The 21269-nt window shown below is 44.4% G+C and overlaps 1 protein-coding gene across 1 annotated transcript in view; it reads right to left on the minus strand.

Annotated features, from left to right (window-relative positions):
* vps16 (VPS16 core subunit of CORVET and HOPS complexes) overlaps window positions 1-21269 on the minus strand; it is a 43517-nt gene continuing 22248 nt past the window's right edge. The window contains exons 7-17 of the mRNA XM_041782354.1: window positions 17210-17318; window positions 16994-17128; window positions 9789-9897; window positions 9619-9716; window positions 7719-7823; window positions 7390-7467; window positions 7091-7177; window positions 6907-6989; window positions 997-1093; window positions 778-881; window positions 1-654 (exon numbers count right to left, since the gene is read on the minus strand). Of these exons, the coding sequence (XP_041638288.1) occupies window positions 513-654; window positions 778-881; window positions 997-1093; window positions 6907-6989; window positions 7091-7177; window positions 7390-7467; window positions 7719-7823; window positions 9619-9716; window positions 9789-9897; window positions 16994-17128; window positions 17210-17318 (1147 nt within the window). The 3' untranslated portion in view covers window positions 1-512. The remainder of the gene's footprint in view (window positions 655-777; window positions 882-996; window positions 1094-6906; window positions 6990-7090; window positions 7178-7389; window positions 7468-7718; window positions 7824-9618; window positions 9717-9788; window positions 9898-16993; window positions 17129-17209; window positions 17319-21269) is intronic.

Consider the following 21269-nt stretch of genomic DNA (forward strand, 5'->3'; position numbering starts at 1 on the left):
TGGGGTGAAAGGCTTTTATTGTGAAGCAGCAAGGCAGGAAGTGATCTGACGTAAACTATGAAGCTATAGAGTCCACTATGTAGTCCACTATGTATAGTGGACTACATAGCAGACTACATAGTGGACTACATAGCAGACTACATAGCTGACTACATAGCGGACTATATAGCTGACTACATAGTGGACTACATAGCGGACTACATAGCAGACTACATAGTGGACTACATAGCAGACTACATAGTGGACTACATAGCAGACTACATAGTGGACTACATAGCAGACTACATAGCTGACTACATGGTGGACTACATAGCAGACTACATAGCTGACTACATGGTGGACTACATAGTGGACTACATAGTGGACTATGTAGTGTAGAGTGGTGTTTTACTGCACAGAAATTATGGATTGATTTTGGACAGTCAAGAACTGGGAATTAAGGGGATGGAGCTATCAATCATCAGCTGATCCTTGTTTCCATGGTAACAGCTCTGGCAGGAAGTGACTTCAGCTCACTTCTTGGCAATGGTTGCTCTGGCACGGTTCAGCTTGTCAACCAACAGGCGGTCAGAGGTGGAGCATCTGGAGAGCACTGCCCCCATCTCTGCCTCATTCTTCCGTTCTATTGCAGCATCTGCTGCCCCCTCCAGGTCACTGTGGGGGAGGGGCCAGTTAGACCGATGATGTCACAGGTAAAAGGTAAAAACAGGTAATCAAGATCACTGTGGGGGAGGGGCCAGTTAGACTTATGATGTCCTTGTCATGACAGCGTCTTACCTGATGGCTAGGTGAGCTTTGACCTTTTGCTCTGGCGTTACCTTGGTAACGTACTTCTTGGCCTCGTACTTGTTGTTCCTCTTCATGCAGACTTCAACAAATGCCTGGAGACGCAAAAAATCATGGGAAACAGATTTAATATCCAATCACAGAGCTCATAGTTTGAACATTTGATGAGCAACCATCAACCGTTGATTATTGATTATGGGATTGTCTTACCAGGTAGCCAATGGGAGACTTCTTGCTCTTTGAGAACTTTTCTAACTCCTCCCACTCCTCTTTCTCTGCCAGAGACTTCAGCTTCAACCACCAATACCTAAAAACATGAGACAGGTGAGACAGAGACAAATAGGTGGGACAGACATGGACAGGTGAGACAGAGATGGACAGGTGAGACAGAGACGGAAAGGTGAGACAGACATGGAAAGGTGAGACAGAGATGAAAAGGTGAGACAGAGACGGACAGGTGAGACAGAGATGAAAAGGTGAGACAGAGACGGACAGGTGAGACAGACATGGACAGGTGAGAAAGAGATGGAAAGGTGAGACAGAGATGGAAAGGTGAGACAGAGACGTACAGGTGAGACAGACATGGAAAGGTGAGACAGAGATGGAAAGGTGAGACAGAGACGGACAAGTGAGACAGACATGGAAAGGTGAGACAGAGATAGGCAGGTGAGACAGAGACGGAAAGGTGAGACAGAGACGGACAGGTGACACAGACATGGTAAGGTTAGACAGAGATAGACAAGTGAGACAGAGACTGACAGGTGAGACAGATATGGACAGGTGAGACAGAGACAGACAGGTGAGACAGACATGGACAGGTGAGACAGACATGGACAGGTGAGACAGAGACTGACAGGTGAGACAAACATGGACAGCTGAGACAGACATGGAAAGGTGAAACAGAGACGGAGAGGTGAGACAGAGATGGACAGGTGAGACAGAGACAGACAGGTGAGACAGACATGGACAGATGAGGCAGAGACGGACAGGTGAGACAAATATGGAAAGGTGAGACAGAGATGGACAGGTGAGACAGGGATGGACAGGCAAGGCAGACATGGACAGGTGAGACGGAGAAGGACAGGTGAGACGGAGACGGACAGGTGAGACAGAGATGGACAGGTGAGACAGAGACGGAAAGGTGAGACAGAGATGGACAGGTGAGACAGAGACAGAAAGGTGAGAAAGACATGGACAGGTGAGACAGAGACGTACAAGTGAGACAGACATGGAAAGGTGAGACAGAGACGGACAGGTGAGACAGAGACGGACAGGTGAGACACACATGGACAGGTGAGACAGAGACGGAAAGGTGAGACAGAGATGGAAAGGTGAGACAGAGACGGACAGGTGAGACAGACATGGAAAGGTGAGACAGAGACGGACAGGTGAGACGGAGACAGACAGGTGAGACAGACATGGACAGGTGAGACAGAGATGGAAAGGTGAGACAGAGATGGAAAGGTGAGACAGACATGGAAAGGTGAGACAGAGACGGACAAGTGAGACAGACATGGAAAGGTGAGACAGAGATAGACAGGTGAGACAGAGACGGAAAGGTGAGACCGAGACGTACAGGCGAGACAGACATGGAAAGGTGAGACAGAGACGGATAGGTGAGACAGACATGGACAGCTGAGACAGAAATGAAAGGGGGGACAGAGACGGACAGGTGAGACAGAGATGGAAAGGTGAGTCAGAGACAGACAGGTGAGACAGACATGGACAGGTGAGACAGACATGGACAGGTGAGACAGAGACAGAAAGGTGAGACAGACATGGACAGGTGAGACAGAGATGGACAGGTGAGACCGAGAGGGACAGGTGAGACAGACATGGACAGGTGAGACAGAGACGGACAAGTGAGACAGAGATGGACAGGTGAGACATAGATGGACAGGTGAGACAGAGATGAAAAGGTGAGACAGAGATGGACAGGTGAGACAGACATGGACAGGTGAGACAGACATGGACAGGTAAGACAGAGACTGACAGGTGAGACAAACATGGACAGCTGAGACAGACATGGAAAGGTGAGACAGAGACGGACAGGTGAGACAGAGATGGACAGGTGAGACAGAGACAGACGGGTGAGACAGACATGGACATATGAGACAGAGACGGACAGGTGAGACAAATATGGACAGGTGAGACAGAGATGGACAGGTGAGACAGGGACGGACAGGCAAGGCAGACATGGACAGGTGAGATGGAGAAGGACAGGTGAGACGGAGACGGACAGGTGAGACAGAGATGGACAGGTGAGACAGAGACGGAAAGGTGAGACAGAGATGGACAGGTGAGACAGAGACAAGAAGGTGAGACACACATGGACAGGTGAGACAGAGACGGAAAGGTGAGACAGAGATGGAAAGGTGAGACAGAGACGTACAGGTGAGACAGACATGGAAAGGTGAGACAGAGACGGACAGGTGAGACGGAGACAGACAGGTGAGAGAGACATGGACAGGTGAGACAGAGATGGAAAGGTGTGACAGAGACGGACAGGTGAGACAGAGATGGAAAGGTGAGACAGAGATGGACAGGTGAGACACACATGGACAGGTGAGACACACATGGACAGGTGAGACAGAGACGGAAAGGTGAGAGAGACGGAAAGGTGAGACTGAGACGTACAGGCGAGACAGACATGGAAAGGTGAGAGAGACGTACAGGTGAGACAGACATGGAAAGGTGAGACAGAGACGGACAAGTGAGACAGACATGGAAAGGTGAGACAGAGATAGACAGGTGAGACAGAGACGGAAAGGTGAGACCGAGATGTACAGGCGAGACAGACATGGAAAGGTGAGACAGAGATGGAAAGGTGAGACAGAGACGGATAGGTGAGACAGACATGGACAGCTGAGACAGAAATGAAAGGGGGGACAGAGACGGACAGGTGAGACAGACATGGACAGGTGAGTCAGAGACAGACAGGTGAGACAGACATGGACAGGTGAGACAGACATGGACAGGTGAGACAGAGTCAGAAAGGTGAGACAGACATGGACAGGTGAGACAGAGATGGACAGGTGAGACCGAGAGGGACAGGTGAGACAGACATGGACAGGTGAGACAGAGACGGACAAGTGAGACATAGATGGACAGGTGAGACATAGATGGACAGGTGAGACAGACATGGAAAGGTGAGACAGAGATGGAAAGGTGAGACAGAGACGGACAAGTGAGACAGACATGGAAAGGTGAGACAAAGATAGACAGGTGAGACAGAGATGGACAGGTGAGACAGAGATGGAAAGGTGAGACAGACATGGACAGGTGAGACAGACATGGACAGATAAGACTGATGGACAGGTGAGACAAAGACGGACAGGTGAGACAGACATGAACAGGTGAGACAGAGATGGACAAGTGACACAGATGGACAGGTGAGACAGATGGACAGGTGAGACAGACATGGACAGGTGAGACAGAGACAGACAGGTGAGACAGAGACGGACAGGTGAGACAGAGACGGACAGGTGAGAAAGACATGGAAAGGTGAGACAGAGAGGGACAGGTGAGACAGAGACAGACAGGTGAGACAGAGATGGACAGGTGACACAGAGATGGACAGGTGACACAGACATGGACAGGTGAGATAGACATGGACAGGTGAGACAGACATCTACAGGTGAGACAGAGATGGACAGGTGAGACAGAGACAGACAGGTGAGACAGACATGGACAAGTGAGACAGAGACGGACAGGTGAGACAGAGATGGACAGGTGAGACAGAGACGTACAGGTGAGACAGAGATGGACAGGTGAGACAGAGACGGACAGGTGAGACAGAGATGGAAAGGTGAGACAGAGACAGAAAGGTGAGACAGAGATGGACAGGTGAGACAGAGACGGACAGCTGAGACAGAGATGGAAAGGTGAAACAGAGATGGACAGGTGACACAGATGGACAGATGAGACCGAGAGGGACAGGTGAGACAGACATGGACAGGTGAGACAGAGACGGACAAGTGAGACAGAGATGGACAGGTGAGACATAGATGGACAGATGAGACAGAGACGGACAGGTGAGACAGAGACGGACAGGTGAGACAGACATGGACAGGTGAGACAGAGACAGACAGGTGAGACAGAGATGGACAGGTGAGACAGAGATGGACAGGTGAGATGGAGAAGGACAGGTGAGACAGACATGGACATGTAACACTGATGGACAGGTGAGACAAAGACGGACAGGTGAGACAGACACGGACAGGTGAGACAGAGATGGACAGGTGACACAGATGGACAGGTGAGACAGACATGGACAGGTGAGACAGACATGGACAGGTGAGACAGAGAGGGACAGGTGAGACAGAGACAGGCAGGTGAGACAGAGATGGACAGGTGAGACAGACACGGACAGGTGAGACAGAGACGGACAAGTGAGACAGAGACGGACAGGTGAGACAGAGACGGACAGGTGAGACAGAGATGGAAAGGTGAGACAGAGACAGAAAGGTGAGACAGAGATGGACAGGTGAGACAGAGACGGACAGCTGAGACAGAGATGGAAAGGTGAAACAGAGATGGACAGGTGACACAGATGGACAGATGAGACCGAGAGGGACAGGTGAGACAGACATGGACAGGTGAGACAGAGACGGACAGGTGAGACAGAGATGGACAGGTGACACAGATGGACAGGTGAGACAGACATGGACAGGTGAGACAGAGACGGACAGGTGAGACAGAGACGGACAGGTGAGACAGAGATGGAAAGGTGAGACAGAGACAGAAAGGTGAGACAGAGATGGACAGGTGAGACAGAGACGGACAGCTGAGACAGAGATGGAAAGGTGAAACAGAGATGGACAGGTGACACAGATGGACAGATGAGACCGAGAGGGACAGGTGAGACAGACATGGACAGGTGAGACAGAGACGGACAAGTGAGACAGAGATGGACAGGTGAGACATAGATGGACAGATGAGACAGAGACGGACAGGTGAGACAGAGACGGACAGGTGAGACAGACATGGACAGGTGAGACAGAGATGGACAGGTGAGATGGAGAAGGACAGGTGAGACAGACATGGACATGTAACACTGATGGACAGGTGAGACAAAGACGGACAGGTGAGACAGACATGAACAGGTGAGGCAGAGATGGACAGGTGACACAGATGGACAGGTGAGAAAGACATGGACACGTGAGAAAGAGATGGACAGGTGAGACAGAGAGGGAAAGGTGAGACAGAGACAGGCAGGTGAGACAGAGATGGACAGGTGAGACAGACACGGACAGGTGAGACAGAGACGGACAAGTGAGACAGAGACGGACAGGTGAGACAGAGATGGACAAGTGAGACAGAGACGGACAGGTGAGACAGAGACGGACAGGTGAGACAGACATGGACAGGTGAGACAGAGACGGACAGGTGAGACAGAGACGGACAGGTGAGACAGACATGGACAGGTGAGACAGAGATGGACAGGTGAGACAGATTGACAGGTGACACAGATGGACAGGTGAGACAGAGACGGAGAAGTGAGACAGAGATGGACAGGTGAGACAGAGACGGACAGGTGAGACAGACATGGACAGGTGAGACAGAGAGGGACAGGTGAGACAGACGGACAGGTGAGACAGAGACGGACAGGTGAGACAGAGATGGAAAGGTGAGACAGAGATAGACAGGTGAGACAGACATGTGCAGGTGAGACAGAGACGGACAGATGAGACAGAGATAGACAGGTGAGACAGAGACGGACAGGTGAGACAGAGATGGAAAGGTGAGACAGAGATAGACAGGTGAGACAGACATGGGCAGGTGAGACAGAGACGGACAGATGAGACAGAGATAGACAGGTGAGACAGAGACGGACAGGTGAGACAGAGATGGACAGGTGAGACAGAGACGGACAGGTGAGACAGAGATGGACAGGTGAGACAGAGACGGACAGGTGAGACAGAGATGGACAGGTGAGACAGAGATGGAAAGCTGAGACAGAGATGGAAAGGTGAAACAGAGATGGACAGGTGACACAGATGGACAGGTGAGACAAAGATGGACAGGAGAAACAGAGATGGAACAAACAAATTTTTAAAAAGGTTCAAATATTTGACCAATCAGAGCACAGAGGGTGCAGTGACATCAGCCCAGGCTCACCTTTTGTCAGGTACTCTGAAGTCTCTGTAGAGCTGTTCAGCCTGTTTGTTCAAGCCCAGAGCTAACAACGCCTCCATGGTGGCCTAATGACACAGGAAGTGACATATCAAGGACAACGGCAACATCAGAGAGAAACCAGTGACATCACAAAGACAACAGAAAATAAGCCACACCCCTTATATACCTGTAGAGACAGTCCTAGAAGCCCCGCCCCTTTCTCATCATCCAGTTTCCTTTGGAAACGTAGGAGACGCATCTCCTCCTCTGTTACCTGGGAACACAAATACAGGTATCAGAAAACTTCCTGTAGTTCTGATTGGTCTACCTGTGGTCAGCTGTGATTGGTCTACCTGTGATCAGCTCTGACACATCTACCTGTGGTCAGCTCTGATTGGTCTACCTGTGGTCAGCTCTGACACATCTACCTGCGGTCAGCTCTGATTGGTCTACCTGTGGTCAGCTCTGATTGGTTAATATTCTTACCTTTGCAGAGAACTCGTTCTTGGCCTTGTTGTACTCATCGACTGCTGACTGCAGCAGAGACAGTCGGCTGTCTAACCTCTGAACACAGACAGGAAGAGAGAGGTTATGGTTATAAAAATGATGATGTCACAGACCAACCCCCCCCATGACCCACATTTACCCAACAGGTAACAGTCATTTACAGACAGGAAGGACTGCTTGTCCATTTTTTATTATCATTATTATTATTATTATAAGTATTAGTCTGAGTCTGCTCTGTTAGCCAACATGTTTTGTACACCTTGTATCGCCATGGTAACAGCCAGGTGTGACGGTGGGCGTGCCGTTACCTTTTCTCTGTAGCTGGCAGTAACATAGTAGTTGGCAAGTTCTTGGTGATCATCATCCTGATTGTAGAGATCCTTCAGTGTGTCCTGTTCCTGCAGTTTACAGAACTGGCAGCACAGAGAACCATGAAAGAACACCTGTCTGATATCTAGTTTTTCAGTCTCACCTGTCTGGTATCTTGTTTTTCTGTCTCACCTTTCTGGTATGTTGTTTCCTGTCTCACCTGTCTGGTATCTTGTTTTCCTGTCTCCCCTGTCTGATATCTAGTTTTTCTGTCTCACCTGTCTGGTATCTTCTTTTTCAGTCTCATCTGTCTGATATCTTGTTTTCTGTCTCACCTGTCTGGTATGTTGTTTCCTGTCTCACCTGTCTGATATCGAGTTTTTCAGTCTCACCTGTCTGGTATCTTGTTTTTCTGTCTCACCTGTCTGGTATGTTGTTTCCTGTCTCCCCTGTCTGATATCTAGTTTTTCTGTCTCACCTGTCTGGTATCTTCTTTTTCAGTCTCACCTGTCTGATATCTTGTTTTTCTTTCTCACCTGTCTGGTATCTTCTTTTTCAGTCTCACCTGTCTGATATCTTGTTTTCAGTCTCACCTGTCTGGTATGTTGTTTCCTGTCTCCCCTGTCTGATATCTTGTTTTTCTGTCTCACCTGTCTGGTATCTTCTTTTTCAGTCTCACCTGTCTGATATCTTGTTTTTCTTTCTCACCTGTCTGGTATCTTCTTTTTCAGTCTCACCTGTCTGATATCTTGTTTTCTGTCTCACCTGTCTGGTATGTTGTTTCCTGTCTCCCCTGTCTGATATCTAGTTTTTCTGTCTCACCTGTCTGGTATCTTCTTTTTCAGTCTCACCTGTCTGATATCTTGTTTTTCTTTCTCACCTGTCTGGTATCTTCTTTTTCAGTCTCACCTGTCTGATATCTAGTTTTTCAGTCTCACCGGTCTGATATCTTGTTTTTCTGTCTCACCTGTCTGGTATCTTGTTTTCCTGTCTCAGCTCTTTGGTATATTGTTTTTCAGTCTCACCTCTCTGGTATCTCGTTTTTCCGTCTCACCTGTCTGTTTATCTTGTTTTTCTATCTCCCCCGCCTGGTATCTTGTTTTTCTGTCTCACCTTTCTGGTATCTTGTTTTTCTGTCTCACCTGTCTGGTATTTTGTTTTTCTATCTCCCCCGCCTGGTATCTTGTTTTTCTGTCTCACCTTTCTGGTATCTTGTTTTTCCGTCTCACCTGTCTGTTTATCTTGTTTTTCTATCTCCCCCGCCTGGTATCTTGTTTTTCTGTCTCACCTTTCTGGTATCTTGTTTTTCTGTCTCACCTGTCTGGTATTTTGTTTTTCTATCTCCCCCGCCTGGTATCTTGTTTTTCTGTCTCACCTTTCTGGTATCTTGTTTTTCTGTCTCACCTGTCTGGTATCTTGTTTTTCTGTCTCACCTGTCTGGTATCTCGTTTTTCCGTCTCACCTGTCTGTTTATCTTGTTTTTCTATCTCCCCCGCCTGGTATCTTGTTTTTCTGTCTCACCTTTCTGGTATCTTGTTTTTCTGTCTCACCTGTCTGGTATTTTGTTTTTCTATCTCCCCCGCCTGGTATCTTGTTTTTCTGTCTCACCTTTCTGGTATCTTGTTTTTCTGTCTCACCTGTCTGGTATCTTGTTTTTCTGTCTCACCTGTCTGGTATCTCGTTTTTCCGTCTCACCTGTCTGTTTATCTTGTTTTTCTATCTCCCCCACCTGGTATCTTGTTTTTCTGTCTCACCTGTCTGGTATCTTGTTTTTCTGTCTCACCTGTCTGGTATTTTGTTTTTCTATCTCCCCCGCCTGGTATCTTGTTTTTCTGTCTCACCTTTCTGGTATCTTGTTTTTCTGTCTCACCTGTCTGGTATCTTGTTTTTCTGTCTCACCTGTCTGTAGAGGCTTAGAGCAACTGGTTGGTTCCTCAGTGTCAAGAAGAAATCTCCTCGGTTCATCTCATTCTTCAGGTACGTCACCACCGTGTAAACTACAAACACAGTTAAAATGAGTGTGACATCTACCTGACTGACAGGTGAGGGGGAAAGCTAAGAGGGTTCACCTAGATCCGTGTCTCCACTTTCAACAGCTTTACTGAGGGCAAGCTGACTCCTCTTCATCTTCAACAGCAACGGAACCTGTTCACCTGAACGAGCCTCAAAGTCCAGGAGCTGAAGATAAAGACATGAAGAAGAAAAACAATAATTAATGGTACTACTAATACCAATACAAATACTACGTTTAATATTAATAATAACAATACTACTAATATTAATAATAAAAATACTACTTATAATATTAATAATAACAATACTACTAATACTAACAGTAATAATAAAAGTAATACTAATATTATTAATAAAAAGTACTACTACTACTAATACTAACAAAAACACTACTATCAATAATACTAATAATAATAGTACTACAATTAATAATAATAATACTTATAATAAAAATACTACCAATAATAATCAAAGCTGCAAGCAGCAATGACGGGCCCTCGCAACCCGTTGCACGTTGGGATGTGTTGTGACCACGGGTGTATGGCAACCATAGAGTGTCAGCAACAGAGCGTGCTGCCCCATGGGGTTTGTGGGTTTGCAACACTCACAGTTTCACAGAAACAGAAGGTGATCCCCCTCATTCATTTCCAGAGCTTGCCATTACTTTGGCAGTAAAACCAAATGAGCGTGAGGTATGAGCCCTGAAAATTTTGAATGCAGCTCCAACAAATGAACAAATCTCTGGATTGTCAGCTCACAGCTCCTCTGTCTGCTCTGCTCGGCTCAGTTGCTCTCTCTCTCTTTCTCTTTTGCACGCTTGCAGCCTCACTCCCTCTCCCTCTAGTTCACGCTCACTCCACAGGAGAAAAATGACTGAGTGGCTGAAAGCATTAACTGTTCTCAGATTGTTGCAATCATCAGTGTGGAAGATAGAGGAGAAAATACAGAGATAAGGATGTGTACACGTTTGTTTCATTATTATCTTCAATGCTTTGATATCTCCCCTCAGATTTTTTTACCATGTATTTATGGATAAACAGACAGATACAAACAGTACTTTACTGCCAATCCAGCACCCTCAGTATTTTATATTTCATTCCTGCGACACAAGCCGAGACTCCTCAGATTCCAACAGTATCCTTGTTGTCACTCTATGATCAAAACTCAAGGAGTAAACAGCAGACAACCAGACCAAGCAACAATCGCATTTGATAATCAGAACAATACATTTCATCCTAAATTTTTATATATTTATATGTTTTTTGTTATTAAGGGTTGTCCCAGTCAAATAAATCCACTTGTAAAGGGATAATCCAATGTCGTCCCATCATTTTGACCCTTCACAGCATCAGGCACAGCTACAAAAATGTGGTCTTTGCTGCCATCTGGTGGTTTACTGAAGGTTTTGACCTTCATTTTAACTTTAACAATCCTGTAGATGTAAAAAGAGGGTACGGATTGACATGATGACAAGATTGAAACACGGGATGCAGAGTTGTCTCTGCATACATGAAACTTTTGATCACAGTCTAAAAGATTATGCATACAAATTCTTTATAAGAAACCTAATTGTTTTATATCCAGACTGTTGCTCTATCTAAATCATTCATTTTTGAATATATGTTTTCCATTCCTTTAGTTACCTCCACCTTCTTTCTTTTCATGAATTTTAATGTTTTGCTATGGTGACAGATTTGTAAAATAAACAGATACAGATGCATAAAATACAGAGGTACATATGTGTTCAAGTCTGTTTCATCATTTTATTCAGTGCTTTTATATCTCATCTCAATTTGGCAGTTTACCTTATATTCATGGATAAATAGAAGTCAGCTTTGTAATGTGTTGGTTGCTGTTGCTGTGTCCTTAATTGTGTTGCAATACTGTGTATCATCAAAAGATGGCAGCATAGCTTTAATTTTGGTTCCACTTAGAGAGGACCAAAGTTTGAACATTTCAACATGAAAAATGACAAAAATAGACTTGCCTTTGTTTACAATGTGGGTCCAAGAAGCTTCTTTAAAGGTCCTGAGATGATAGCTTAAGCATTTTCAAACGCCTAGGTAATATGCACTGGGGGGGCTGACTTTTTGAAATATTGTAGGGGGCGCCAATGATTCAATATTCCATTCCCACCCAAAACACAAAGAGCAGTCATCTGAGCTTCCCACTGTGAATTTTTGTTGCCAGGTTTCACGACTCCACAAGTTTTCTAAGCCTAGGATAATTCTACTTCCTTTTCATGGTGGAGAACAATTTACCATGGCCACACCCCTTTGAGTAATGAAAAAGTTCCAATAAAATTATCAACTATGACATGTCCTCTTACAATATCCTTAAATCGAAGTTGTTTGGATGAATTTCCCAAGAGGAATTTTGAAAGTTGTGACGTCTGCCATATGTTGAATTTTGACCGCAAAAATCAAAATGGTGGACTTTCTGTTTGTTTTATGGAATGGGTCCAAGAGGCTTTTTTGTAGATCTTACAATGCTTTACAAGCTCAAGAATTTTCAAAATCCTAGGTTAAACCTGCTGCAGGGGCTGAATTTTCAAAAAAAAATTGTAGCGGGCGCCAGTGAGCCAAAAAGCCACGCCCACCTAACACTCATCCTATCAATCATCTCATTGTGCTACTGAGTATTTTTCTGCCAAGTTTCATGGCTTTATAAGTTTTGTAAGCTCTAGATAATTCTACTTCCTGTTACATGGCGAATGAAAAATTCTCAAGGCCACACCATTTCAGGTAAGGACTCTTGACCTTCAAATTTGAGTAATACCAACCTTGAGGGATGTCCCTGGGCTAATTTCAGCAGGATTTGGCCAATCTTGTAATAAATGGAAATGTTTTAGTGAGCTTCAGTCACTTTTATCACATCATGAAGCATTTCAGTTTAAGGGGCCGCCATGGCCACGCCTTTCGACTAATGAGAAATTCCCAAATAACTTTTGACCTAAGAGCTCTCTCCTTGCTTTACACCAAAGATGAAGTAGTTTGGATGAACGCCCTAGGTCGAGTTCTGTCAAATAGGACCCCTAAAATATGCCTCGTTCTACCAAAAAATTCAAAATGGCCGACTTCCTGTTTGACTTACGATATGTGTCCAAGAGGACTTTTTGTGCGTCCTGACATGACACATCTGCCCACACATGTTTGAAATTCTAGATTAAATCAGCTGGGGGGGCTGAATTTTTGAAAGGTTGTAGGGGGCACCATTGAGCCAATAGGCCACGCCCACCTACAAAATGAATATCAATCATCTCAGAATGACACTGGGAATTTTTATGCCAAGTTTCATTCCTCTTAACGTGTCCTAAGAACTTGAAAATTCTACTTCCTGTTGCATGGCAAAGAAAAAATTGGCATGGCCACGCCTTTTGACAGATCTTTGACCTTCAATTGACCTATGGCTAAACCACGCCCCCTCCACTCACTCGGACAAACAATGAACATTCACTGACAGACGCTATTGCAGTTGTCACAGTAGGAGACATTTCACAGGAGGCCACTGATAATTTTTGGAGACAGAAAGATCACATATCATCTAGAAGTCACCAAAAGGGTCTAAACTACGCATTGGAGGGATATACTAATCATTTTATTGTCAAAAAGGTTGATAAAAATTTAAAAGAAAAAATTCACAGGTCCCAGTGCAAACGTGATAAACCGCATCTCATTGCCATCACAATCTCAGACCACAAGATAGAGGATCAGCATCAAAGAGCCACTGAAGTTCAGGTTTTTGGCTCATAATATGACAAAAATATAACGGCCTTTTTACCATCTTTACCAAGAGTGTCTCTCCGTTAGTTTGGTGCTTCAGTATTTACACTGAATCATTCAGCATAACGTTTGCCAACCTTTGTTATCTTGGCTTTTACAGATAAGTTAACGAAGCTAAGCTCCAGAAGTTAACGTTAGTTTAACTAGAGACCTTTGCACAACAGCTAACAGTGATGCACGATCACCAAAGAACAAAAACCAAAACAAAAACAAATGCCAACGAACTCCCAACAAACAACATGACACAACGAACAACGCAGCTAGGAGCTAACATTAGGCTAACTTTAGCTAACGTTAGAGATGTTAAAGATAACTTTATATTTCTTTCCAGCAAAGTCACAACATGTTGCCTCAAATACGATGTTGGCTAACCTTAGAACAGATGTTAATTTTATCCATGTTGATTTGATGTTGTTGTCTACTGCAACACTTTTATCCCAAGAAGACACTTTTCTGGGTTTAGATGTGGCTTAGGAAAGGGTAAAAAATACACTCCGACACCCAGACTCTCGGGATACCTTGTGTTGGAGTCGCATGTACCCCACAAACACTGTTTGACCATTTTTAAACTTAAAATCTCTAAAAAACCTCATAAAACCGCACGAAAACTGACTTTCTCCCATTCATTTCAATGGATGTCCAGGCAGCTGATGTCTGAGTGTATTGGAGTGTTATACGCACTGTGATTGGCTCATCGTGTTTGCAGGTGGGACTTAGCCATAGGTCAATTTAGTGTAAGGTCAACTCCTTGGAAACTGCCTGAGCAAATTTCGGCATGATTTGACCAACTATGTTGGTATCATAAAGCAAAAATTCAGGAGTAGTGACTTTCTGTTCCCAGAGGGTGGCGCTGCACAATTTTTCAAAATTTCAAATATGAATGTGTTCTGGGTGCGACTGTTAACAAGCACATGAAATTTGTCTCAGATACGAGAATGTACGCCAGAGTTATGGCAGTTTCAAAATGGATGGCGAGACAAAAAAGCAACTTTTTTGTACAGTTGTACTCATAAGTTTACATACCCTGGCACAATTTGTGATTTTTTGGCCATTTTTCAGAGAATATGAATGATGACACAAAAACTTCTCTTTCACTCATGGTTAGTGGTTGGGTGAAGCCATTATTGTCAAACAACTGCGTTTACTCTTTTTAAATCATAATGACAACAGAAACTACCCAAATGACCCTGATCAAAAGTTTATGTACCCTGGAGATTTTGGCCTGATAACATGCACACAAGTTGACACAAACGGGTTTGAATGGCTAATAAAGGTAACCATCCTCTCCTGTGATCTGTTTGCTTGTAATCAGTGTGTGTGTGTATGAAAGGTCACTGAGTTTCTGGGCTCCTGACAGACCCTTGCATCTATCATCCAGTGCTGCACTGACATTTCTGGATTCTGAGTCATGGGGAAAGCAAAAGAATTGTCAAAGAATCTGTGGGAAAAGGTAATTGAATTGTATAAAACAGGAAAGGGATATAAAAAGATATCCAATGAAATGAAGATGCCAATCAGCAGTATTTAAACTCTGATTAAGAAGTGGAAAATGAGGGGCTCTGTTGAAACCAAACCACGGTCAGGTAGGCCAACAAACATTTCAGCCACAACAGCCAGGAAAATTCTTCGGAATGCAAAGAAAAATCCACAAATAACTTTAGCTGAAATACAGGACTCTCTGGAAAAAAGTGTTGTGGCTATTTCAAGATGCACAATAAGAAGGCACTTGAAGAAAAATGGGCTGCATGGTCGAGTCGCCAGAAGAAAGCCATTTCTACGCAAATGCCACAAAGCATCCCACTTACAATATACCAAACAGCACAGAGACAAGCCTCAGAACTTCTGGAACAAAGTCATTTGGAGTGATGAAACCAAAATTGAACTTTTTGGCCACAACCATAAACGTTACATTTGGAGAGGAGTCAACAAGGCCTATGATGAAAGGTACACCATTCCAACTGTGAAACACAGAGGTGGGTCGCTGATGTTTTGGGGATGTGTGAGCTACAAAGGCACAGGAAACTTGGTCAAAATTGATGGCAAGATGAATGCAGCATGTTATCAGAAAATACTGGAGGAAAATTTGCGCTCATCAGCCCAGAAGCTGTGCATGGGACGTACTTGGACGTTCCAACATGACGACGATCCAAAACACAAGGCCAAGTCGACCTGTCATTGGCTACAGCAGAATAAAGTGAAGGTTCTGGAGTGGCCATCTCAGTCTCCTGACCTCAATATCATTGAGCCACTCTGGGGAGATCTCAAACGTGCAGTCCATGCAAGACAGCCCAAGAATTTAGAGGAACTGGAGGCTTTTTGCCAAGAAGAATGGGCAGCTTTACCATCTGAGGAAATAAAGAGCCTCATCCACAACTACCACAAAAGACTTGAAGCTGTCATTGATGTTAAAGGGGGAAACACACTGTATTAAGAACTGGGGTATGTAAACTTATGAGCACAACTGTATATCGCCCTGTAGAGGCCACACCCTCTGGCGAAAAGTCACATATTTTTGTAGACATAAATCCACTTCTCTAGGCTGTCCTGACACAAACTTCATGTAAATATCTTCAAAGGACTTTAATCAGCGGCTTCTGCTATTAGCCTTGATACTCCCTATCAGCACTAGGTGGCGCTATGACAGAAAAAAATATAACCACATGAACGTGTGCAGACATGGACCGGCCATAAATCCAGGAAGTTTGAGTCAGACTGGACAATGCATGGCTGAGTTATAAACAACTTACTCTTTTTAAAAAATATGCAAATTTGAGGGCTCGCCACAGCCACGCCTTTCGACTAATGAGAAAATCCCAAATAACTGGAACATGGCAAAAATACCCCAATTTTCGCTAATTTATTCAAAATGGCGGATTTCCTGTTGGAGATAGAGTGTGGGCCCAAGAGGCTTTTTTGTAGATCTGCCCAAGCTGAACCTGCACACAAAATTTGATGAATCTACGACAAAGTCAAAGGAGGGAGCTTGAACTTTGAAAACTGTTAGGGGGCGCTATTGAGGCAATTCTGAATTTTCATGTTGGAGACCCAAAAAATATCAAAATTTTCACAAGACTGGATGTACGTGCAAAGTTTCTTGCGTTTTTGAATATGTTAAGGACCTCAAAAGTCCATGCAATGACAGAAAATTACACATCTCGAGCAAAAACAATTAGGTCCTCGCACCACTCGGTGCTCAGGCCTTAATTAAAATGCTATAACTAATACTACTACTACTAATAATAAAAATACTACTAATAGTAAATATACCTATTATTATAATACTTATAATAATAATACTAATAGTAAAACGGTAAAAATAAAAATAATAATCAAATTGCTTAATTTATTTTGAATTCAAAAAAATGAATGAATAAAAATGAATGATTACATATTAATTAAAATGACTGATTATTATTACAGTTAATTGACGTTATTAAAAATATTCATAACGAGGCAATGAACTATGGGTGTGCCCTCACCTTGATTGCGAGCTCCGTGCGTCCACAGTCATAGGCTTTGGCGGCGATGTGCGAGTAGGAAACACCTGGAGAGTCTCCCACTTTGACACAGACTGCTCTGGCTATGGCTTCATCTGATAGGTCCTTCTGCTGCACCTGGACACGCCCACTATATCAACCTGTGATCTATGCACCAATTGGATTTAGCAATGACTAGTGTACAAAGAGACAGCTTACCTTACACGCCGCCCAGTGTTTGAGGACTCTGCTGACGCCCTGATAGTCGGGAATTTTCAGGTAACGGCAAATCTCCATCGCCAATGGATACAGCTGACGGTACACCAGCCTGACAGAGAGAGAATACCCGGGTTAACAGAGGGTTAAACACACCAGCCTGACATAGAGAGAATACCCGGGTTAACAGAGGGTTAAACACACCAGCCTGACAGAGAGAGAATACCCGGGTTAACAGAGGGTTAAACATACCAGCCTGACAGAGAGAGAATACCCGGGTTAACAGAGGGTTAAACACACCAGCCTGACATAGAGAGAATACCCGGGTTAACAGAGGGTTAAACACACCAGCCTGACAGAGAGAATACCCGGGTTAACAGAGGGTTAAACATACCAGCCTGACAGAGAGAGAATACCCGGGTTAACAGAGGGTTAAACACACCAGCCTGACAGAGAGAGAATACCCGGGTTAACAGAGGGTTAAACACACCAGCCTGACAGAGAGAGAATACCCGGGTTAACAGAGGGTTAAACACACCAGCCTGACAGAGAGAGAATACCCGGGTTAACAGAGGGTTAAACACACCAGCCTGACAGAGAGAGAATACCCGGGTTAACAGAGGGTTAAACACACCAGCCTGACAGAGAGAGAATACCCGGGTTAACAGAGGGTTAAACACACCAGCCTGACAGAGAGAGAATACCCGGGTTAACAGAGGGTTAAACACACCAGCCTGATAGAGAGAGAATACCCGGGTTAACAGAGGTTAAACACACCAGCCTGATAGAGAGAGAATACCCGGGTTAACAGAGGGTTAAACACACCAGCCTGACAGAGAGAGAATACCCGGGTTAACAGAGGGTTAAACACACCAGCCTGATAGAGAGAGAATACCCGGGTTAACAGAGGTTAAACACACCAGCCTGATAGAGAGAGAATACCCGGGTTAACAGAGGGTTAAACACACCAGCCTGATAGAGAGAGAATACCCGGGTTAACAGAGGTTAAACACACCAGCCTGACAGAGAGAGAATACCCGGGTTAACAGAGGGTTAAAAATAGGATACAGTGGTGGAATGCCCTTGAAAATTCCATAGTTAAGAAGTTAAATGGTGATTGGATTTAAGCAAAACAATGTCAGGACACTTTCACATGAGATACAACAGCATGGCTTCACAGTGAAAGAGGACAGGGCCTACGTTGACCTGCATATAAAGGCAGAGGATGGAATGTTTTATACAATAAAAAAGGGCATCTCTTAAGGCAGAGGATGGAATGTTGCGAGTAGACGCACGTCGGAGCAGCTCCCCTTAGACGCGTTGTATTTTACCCACCAAGTGACTCGAAATCTAGACAGTTGAATTTGAGATAGATATTTGAGTGGGAATAACGTAGCTGGGGATTATAAGAGGAAGAAAAATGCCCAAGACCCAAGAGAAATTCACTCCAACGACGAGAGCTAATAGCTACGTGGCCAACTATGCTAACGCTAGAGATTATTGAAGCGATAAGGGGCTTAAAGACCGAGCTCAAGTCAGAACTCGAAGAAATCAACGGAAAACTCAAACTATGGCGGCGGGGGATGCAGAGCCTGTCCGAGCGAGTGGACACGGCTGAGAGCCGTATAGCTGGCGTGGAGAGCAGCACCCTGGATATCTCTGACATACTCGCTGAATTCCAGCAGCAGCAAAATAGTCTACAGCGTAAAGTGCTGGATCTAGAGAGCCGGTTCAGGAGAAAAAATATCCGCATATTCGGAGTTGCAGAAGGTGAGGAAGGGAACTCTGCTTCAAAATTCACGGAGGAGTTTCTGAGAGGAGCACTGCCATTACCACAAGAGTTGAACCTTGGCATACAACGGGCCCACCGGACCCTTGGACCGAAACCGAGACCTGACGCTACACCCAGAGCTATTGTTGTTAATTTCCAAGAGTTTAAGATGAAGGAGCTGGTACTCCAGGAGGCTTGGAAAAGGGGCAAAATACAGCTAAAAAACAAAACTGTTTATTTTGACCACGACTACGCCCCTGAAGTGATTAAAAAGCGGAAGGAATATAACACGGTGAAGAAAGCCCTAAAAGAAAGAGGGATCCGCTTCCAGACACCCATGACAAGCATCCGGATCCACTGGGAATCAGGAGCCCGCACCTACTCCAATTCGAGGGAGGCCTGGAGCGAATTAAGGCGGCGAGACATTCGAGTGGATGGCCCGGAGCCGGCAGAGGGAGAGAGCGACCCGGTGGAGCAGCTACGTGAAAAGATGGGTTCATGGCAGAAAGCGGCCGGTCACAGAGAGACACCAACAAGGGCTCTAAGCATGAAGGAGAGGCTCCAGGAGTTCCGGAGGGAGCCAGTCGACTAGACCTGGAGGATCTTCTCAACCACAGCTCGCTGTTTGATGGCTAAATAAATAATGGATAAGTATCATTATTGCAGAGACTCGGTTCCCTGGCTTATGTGTGACTACTGGGAAACTGGGGGAGCTAGTTCTAAGTTTAGTTAACTGATTTGTTGGACTAGTAGTATGGTTGAGTTGCTTATGTGCTCTTTAGCCTTACTCATTAACGGGCCCTCTCTTAAAGAGAGACGTAACCCATGGCCCACCAACAGGGTCACAGTTGAGGGAGGAGGAATTCCCTCCTCCCCACACTTGGAGATTTATCTATGGTCATGTTCATGCTTATGTTCATATGTTACATATATAGTTTTTGCTAAGTTTTCATTTTGGGGGACTGTCAGCTCATTCTGTGCCTACTCTAAATTAGATGGGATCACGTAATTTAAAAATTACATCTCTGAACGTGAATGGCCTGAGTAATCCTGTTAAGAGAAGCAAAGTTTTGGCTAAAATGAAAAGGGATAAATCTCATGTTACTTTTTTACAAGAAACTCATTTGTCAAAACAAGAACACGAGAAGTTAAAAAAGTTTGGTTTCTCTAATTCATACTTTAGCACATGTAAGAACAGCCGTAAAAGAGGAGTGGCTACCTTGATCTCTAACTCTGTTAACTTTGAACTGATTAGGGAAAGGGGTGACAAAGAAGGCAGATTCATAATCATAGTAGGGAGGATTAATAATATTTTAGTTACATTTGCAAATATTTACATACCTCCAGAAAGTGACAAAAAACTTATTACGTCTTTATTTGATGTGATTAATTCAGAAAGTGAGGGGATTTTGATCTGTGGTGGGGATTGGAATACAGGCCTCAATCATCATATGGACACGACACGCACTAACAGGAAAAAACACCATAGATCAAAAGATCTTTATTTACTAATTAGAGAGTCAGACCTGATCGATGTGTGGAGAGTCCTACATCCACATGATAGGGATTTCACTCACTACTCAGCCACACATCAGGTACATTCTCCAATAGACATCCTATTAGTGAATATCTCTGATAGTTACAGAGTGAAGGACTGCTCAGTTGGAACAGCAGATGTATCGGACCACAACGCTATTTATTTGACCATACATTTAAATAACGAACCAAAGAATACATTATGGAGGCTAAATGTGGGCATCTTAAATAATGAAACAATAGTGAAGGAGATTAAAAAAGAAATTAGTGACTGCATAAAGGACAATAAGAACAATGAAGTTGACCCGACAATTATCTGGGACACAATTAAGGCAGTTATGAGAGGGAAATTAATTTCCAGAACAGCATATTTGAACAAAATGAAAAAGGAAAAATATGATGAATTAGAGAACTCATTGAGGAAATTGGAGAGAATTCAACAGAGAGACAAATCTAAAAAATTAGCAAACCAAATAAAAAATCTCAAAGATCAATTAGACAATTTGGCAAAGGAAGAATTGGAAAAGAAATTAAGATTCACTAAACAAACTTTTTTCGAATCAGGCCCAAAAGCAACAAGAATTTCAGCAAAACGCCTTAGGACACAACAAACCAAGAACACAATTCATAAAATTAGAGACCCAGAAACTAACAAACTAACCCGTGACGCAAAGGAAATCAACAAAGCTTTCCAAAGGTACTATGAAAAGTTATACTCTCAGCCTGGAAATGATGATGAAGAAGCAACCCAACAAT

The sequence above is a fragment of the Cheilinus undulatus genome, linkage group 24 (genome assembly GCF_018320785.1).
Source record: "Cheilinus undulatus linkage group 24, ASM1832078v1, whole genome shotgun sequence".
NCBI lineage: Eukaryota > Metazoa > Chordata > Actinopteri > Labriformes > Labridae > Cheilinus > Cheilinus undulatus.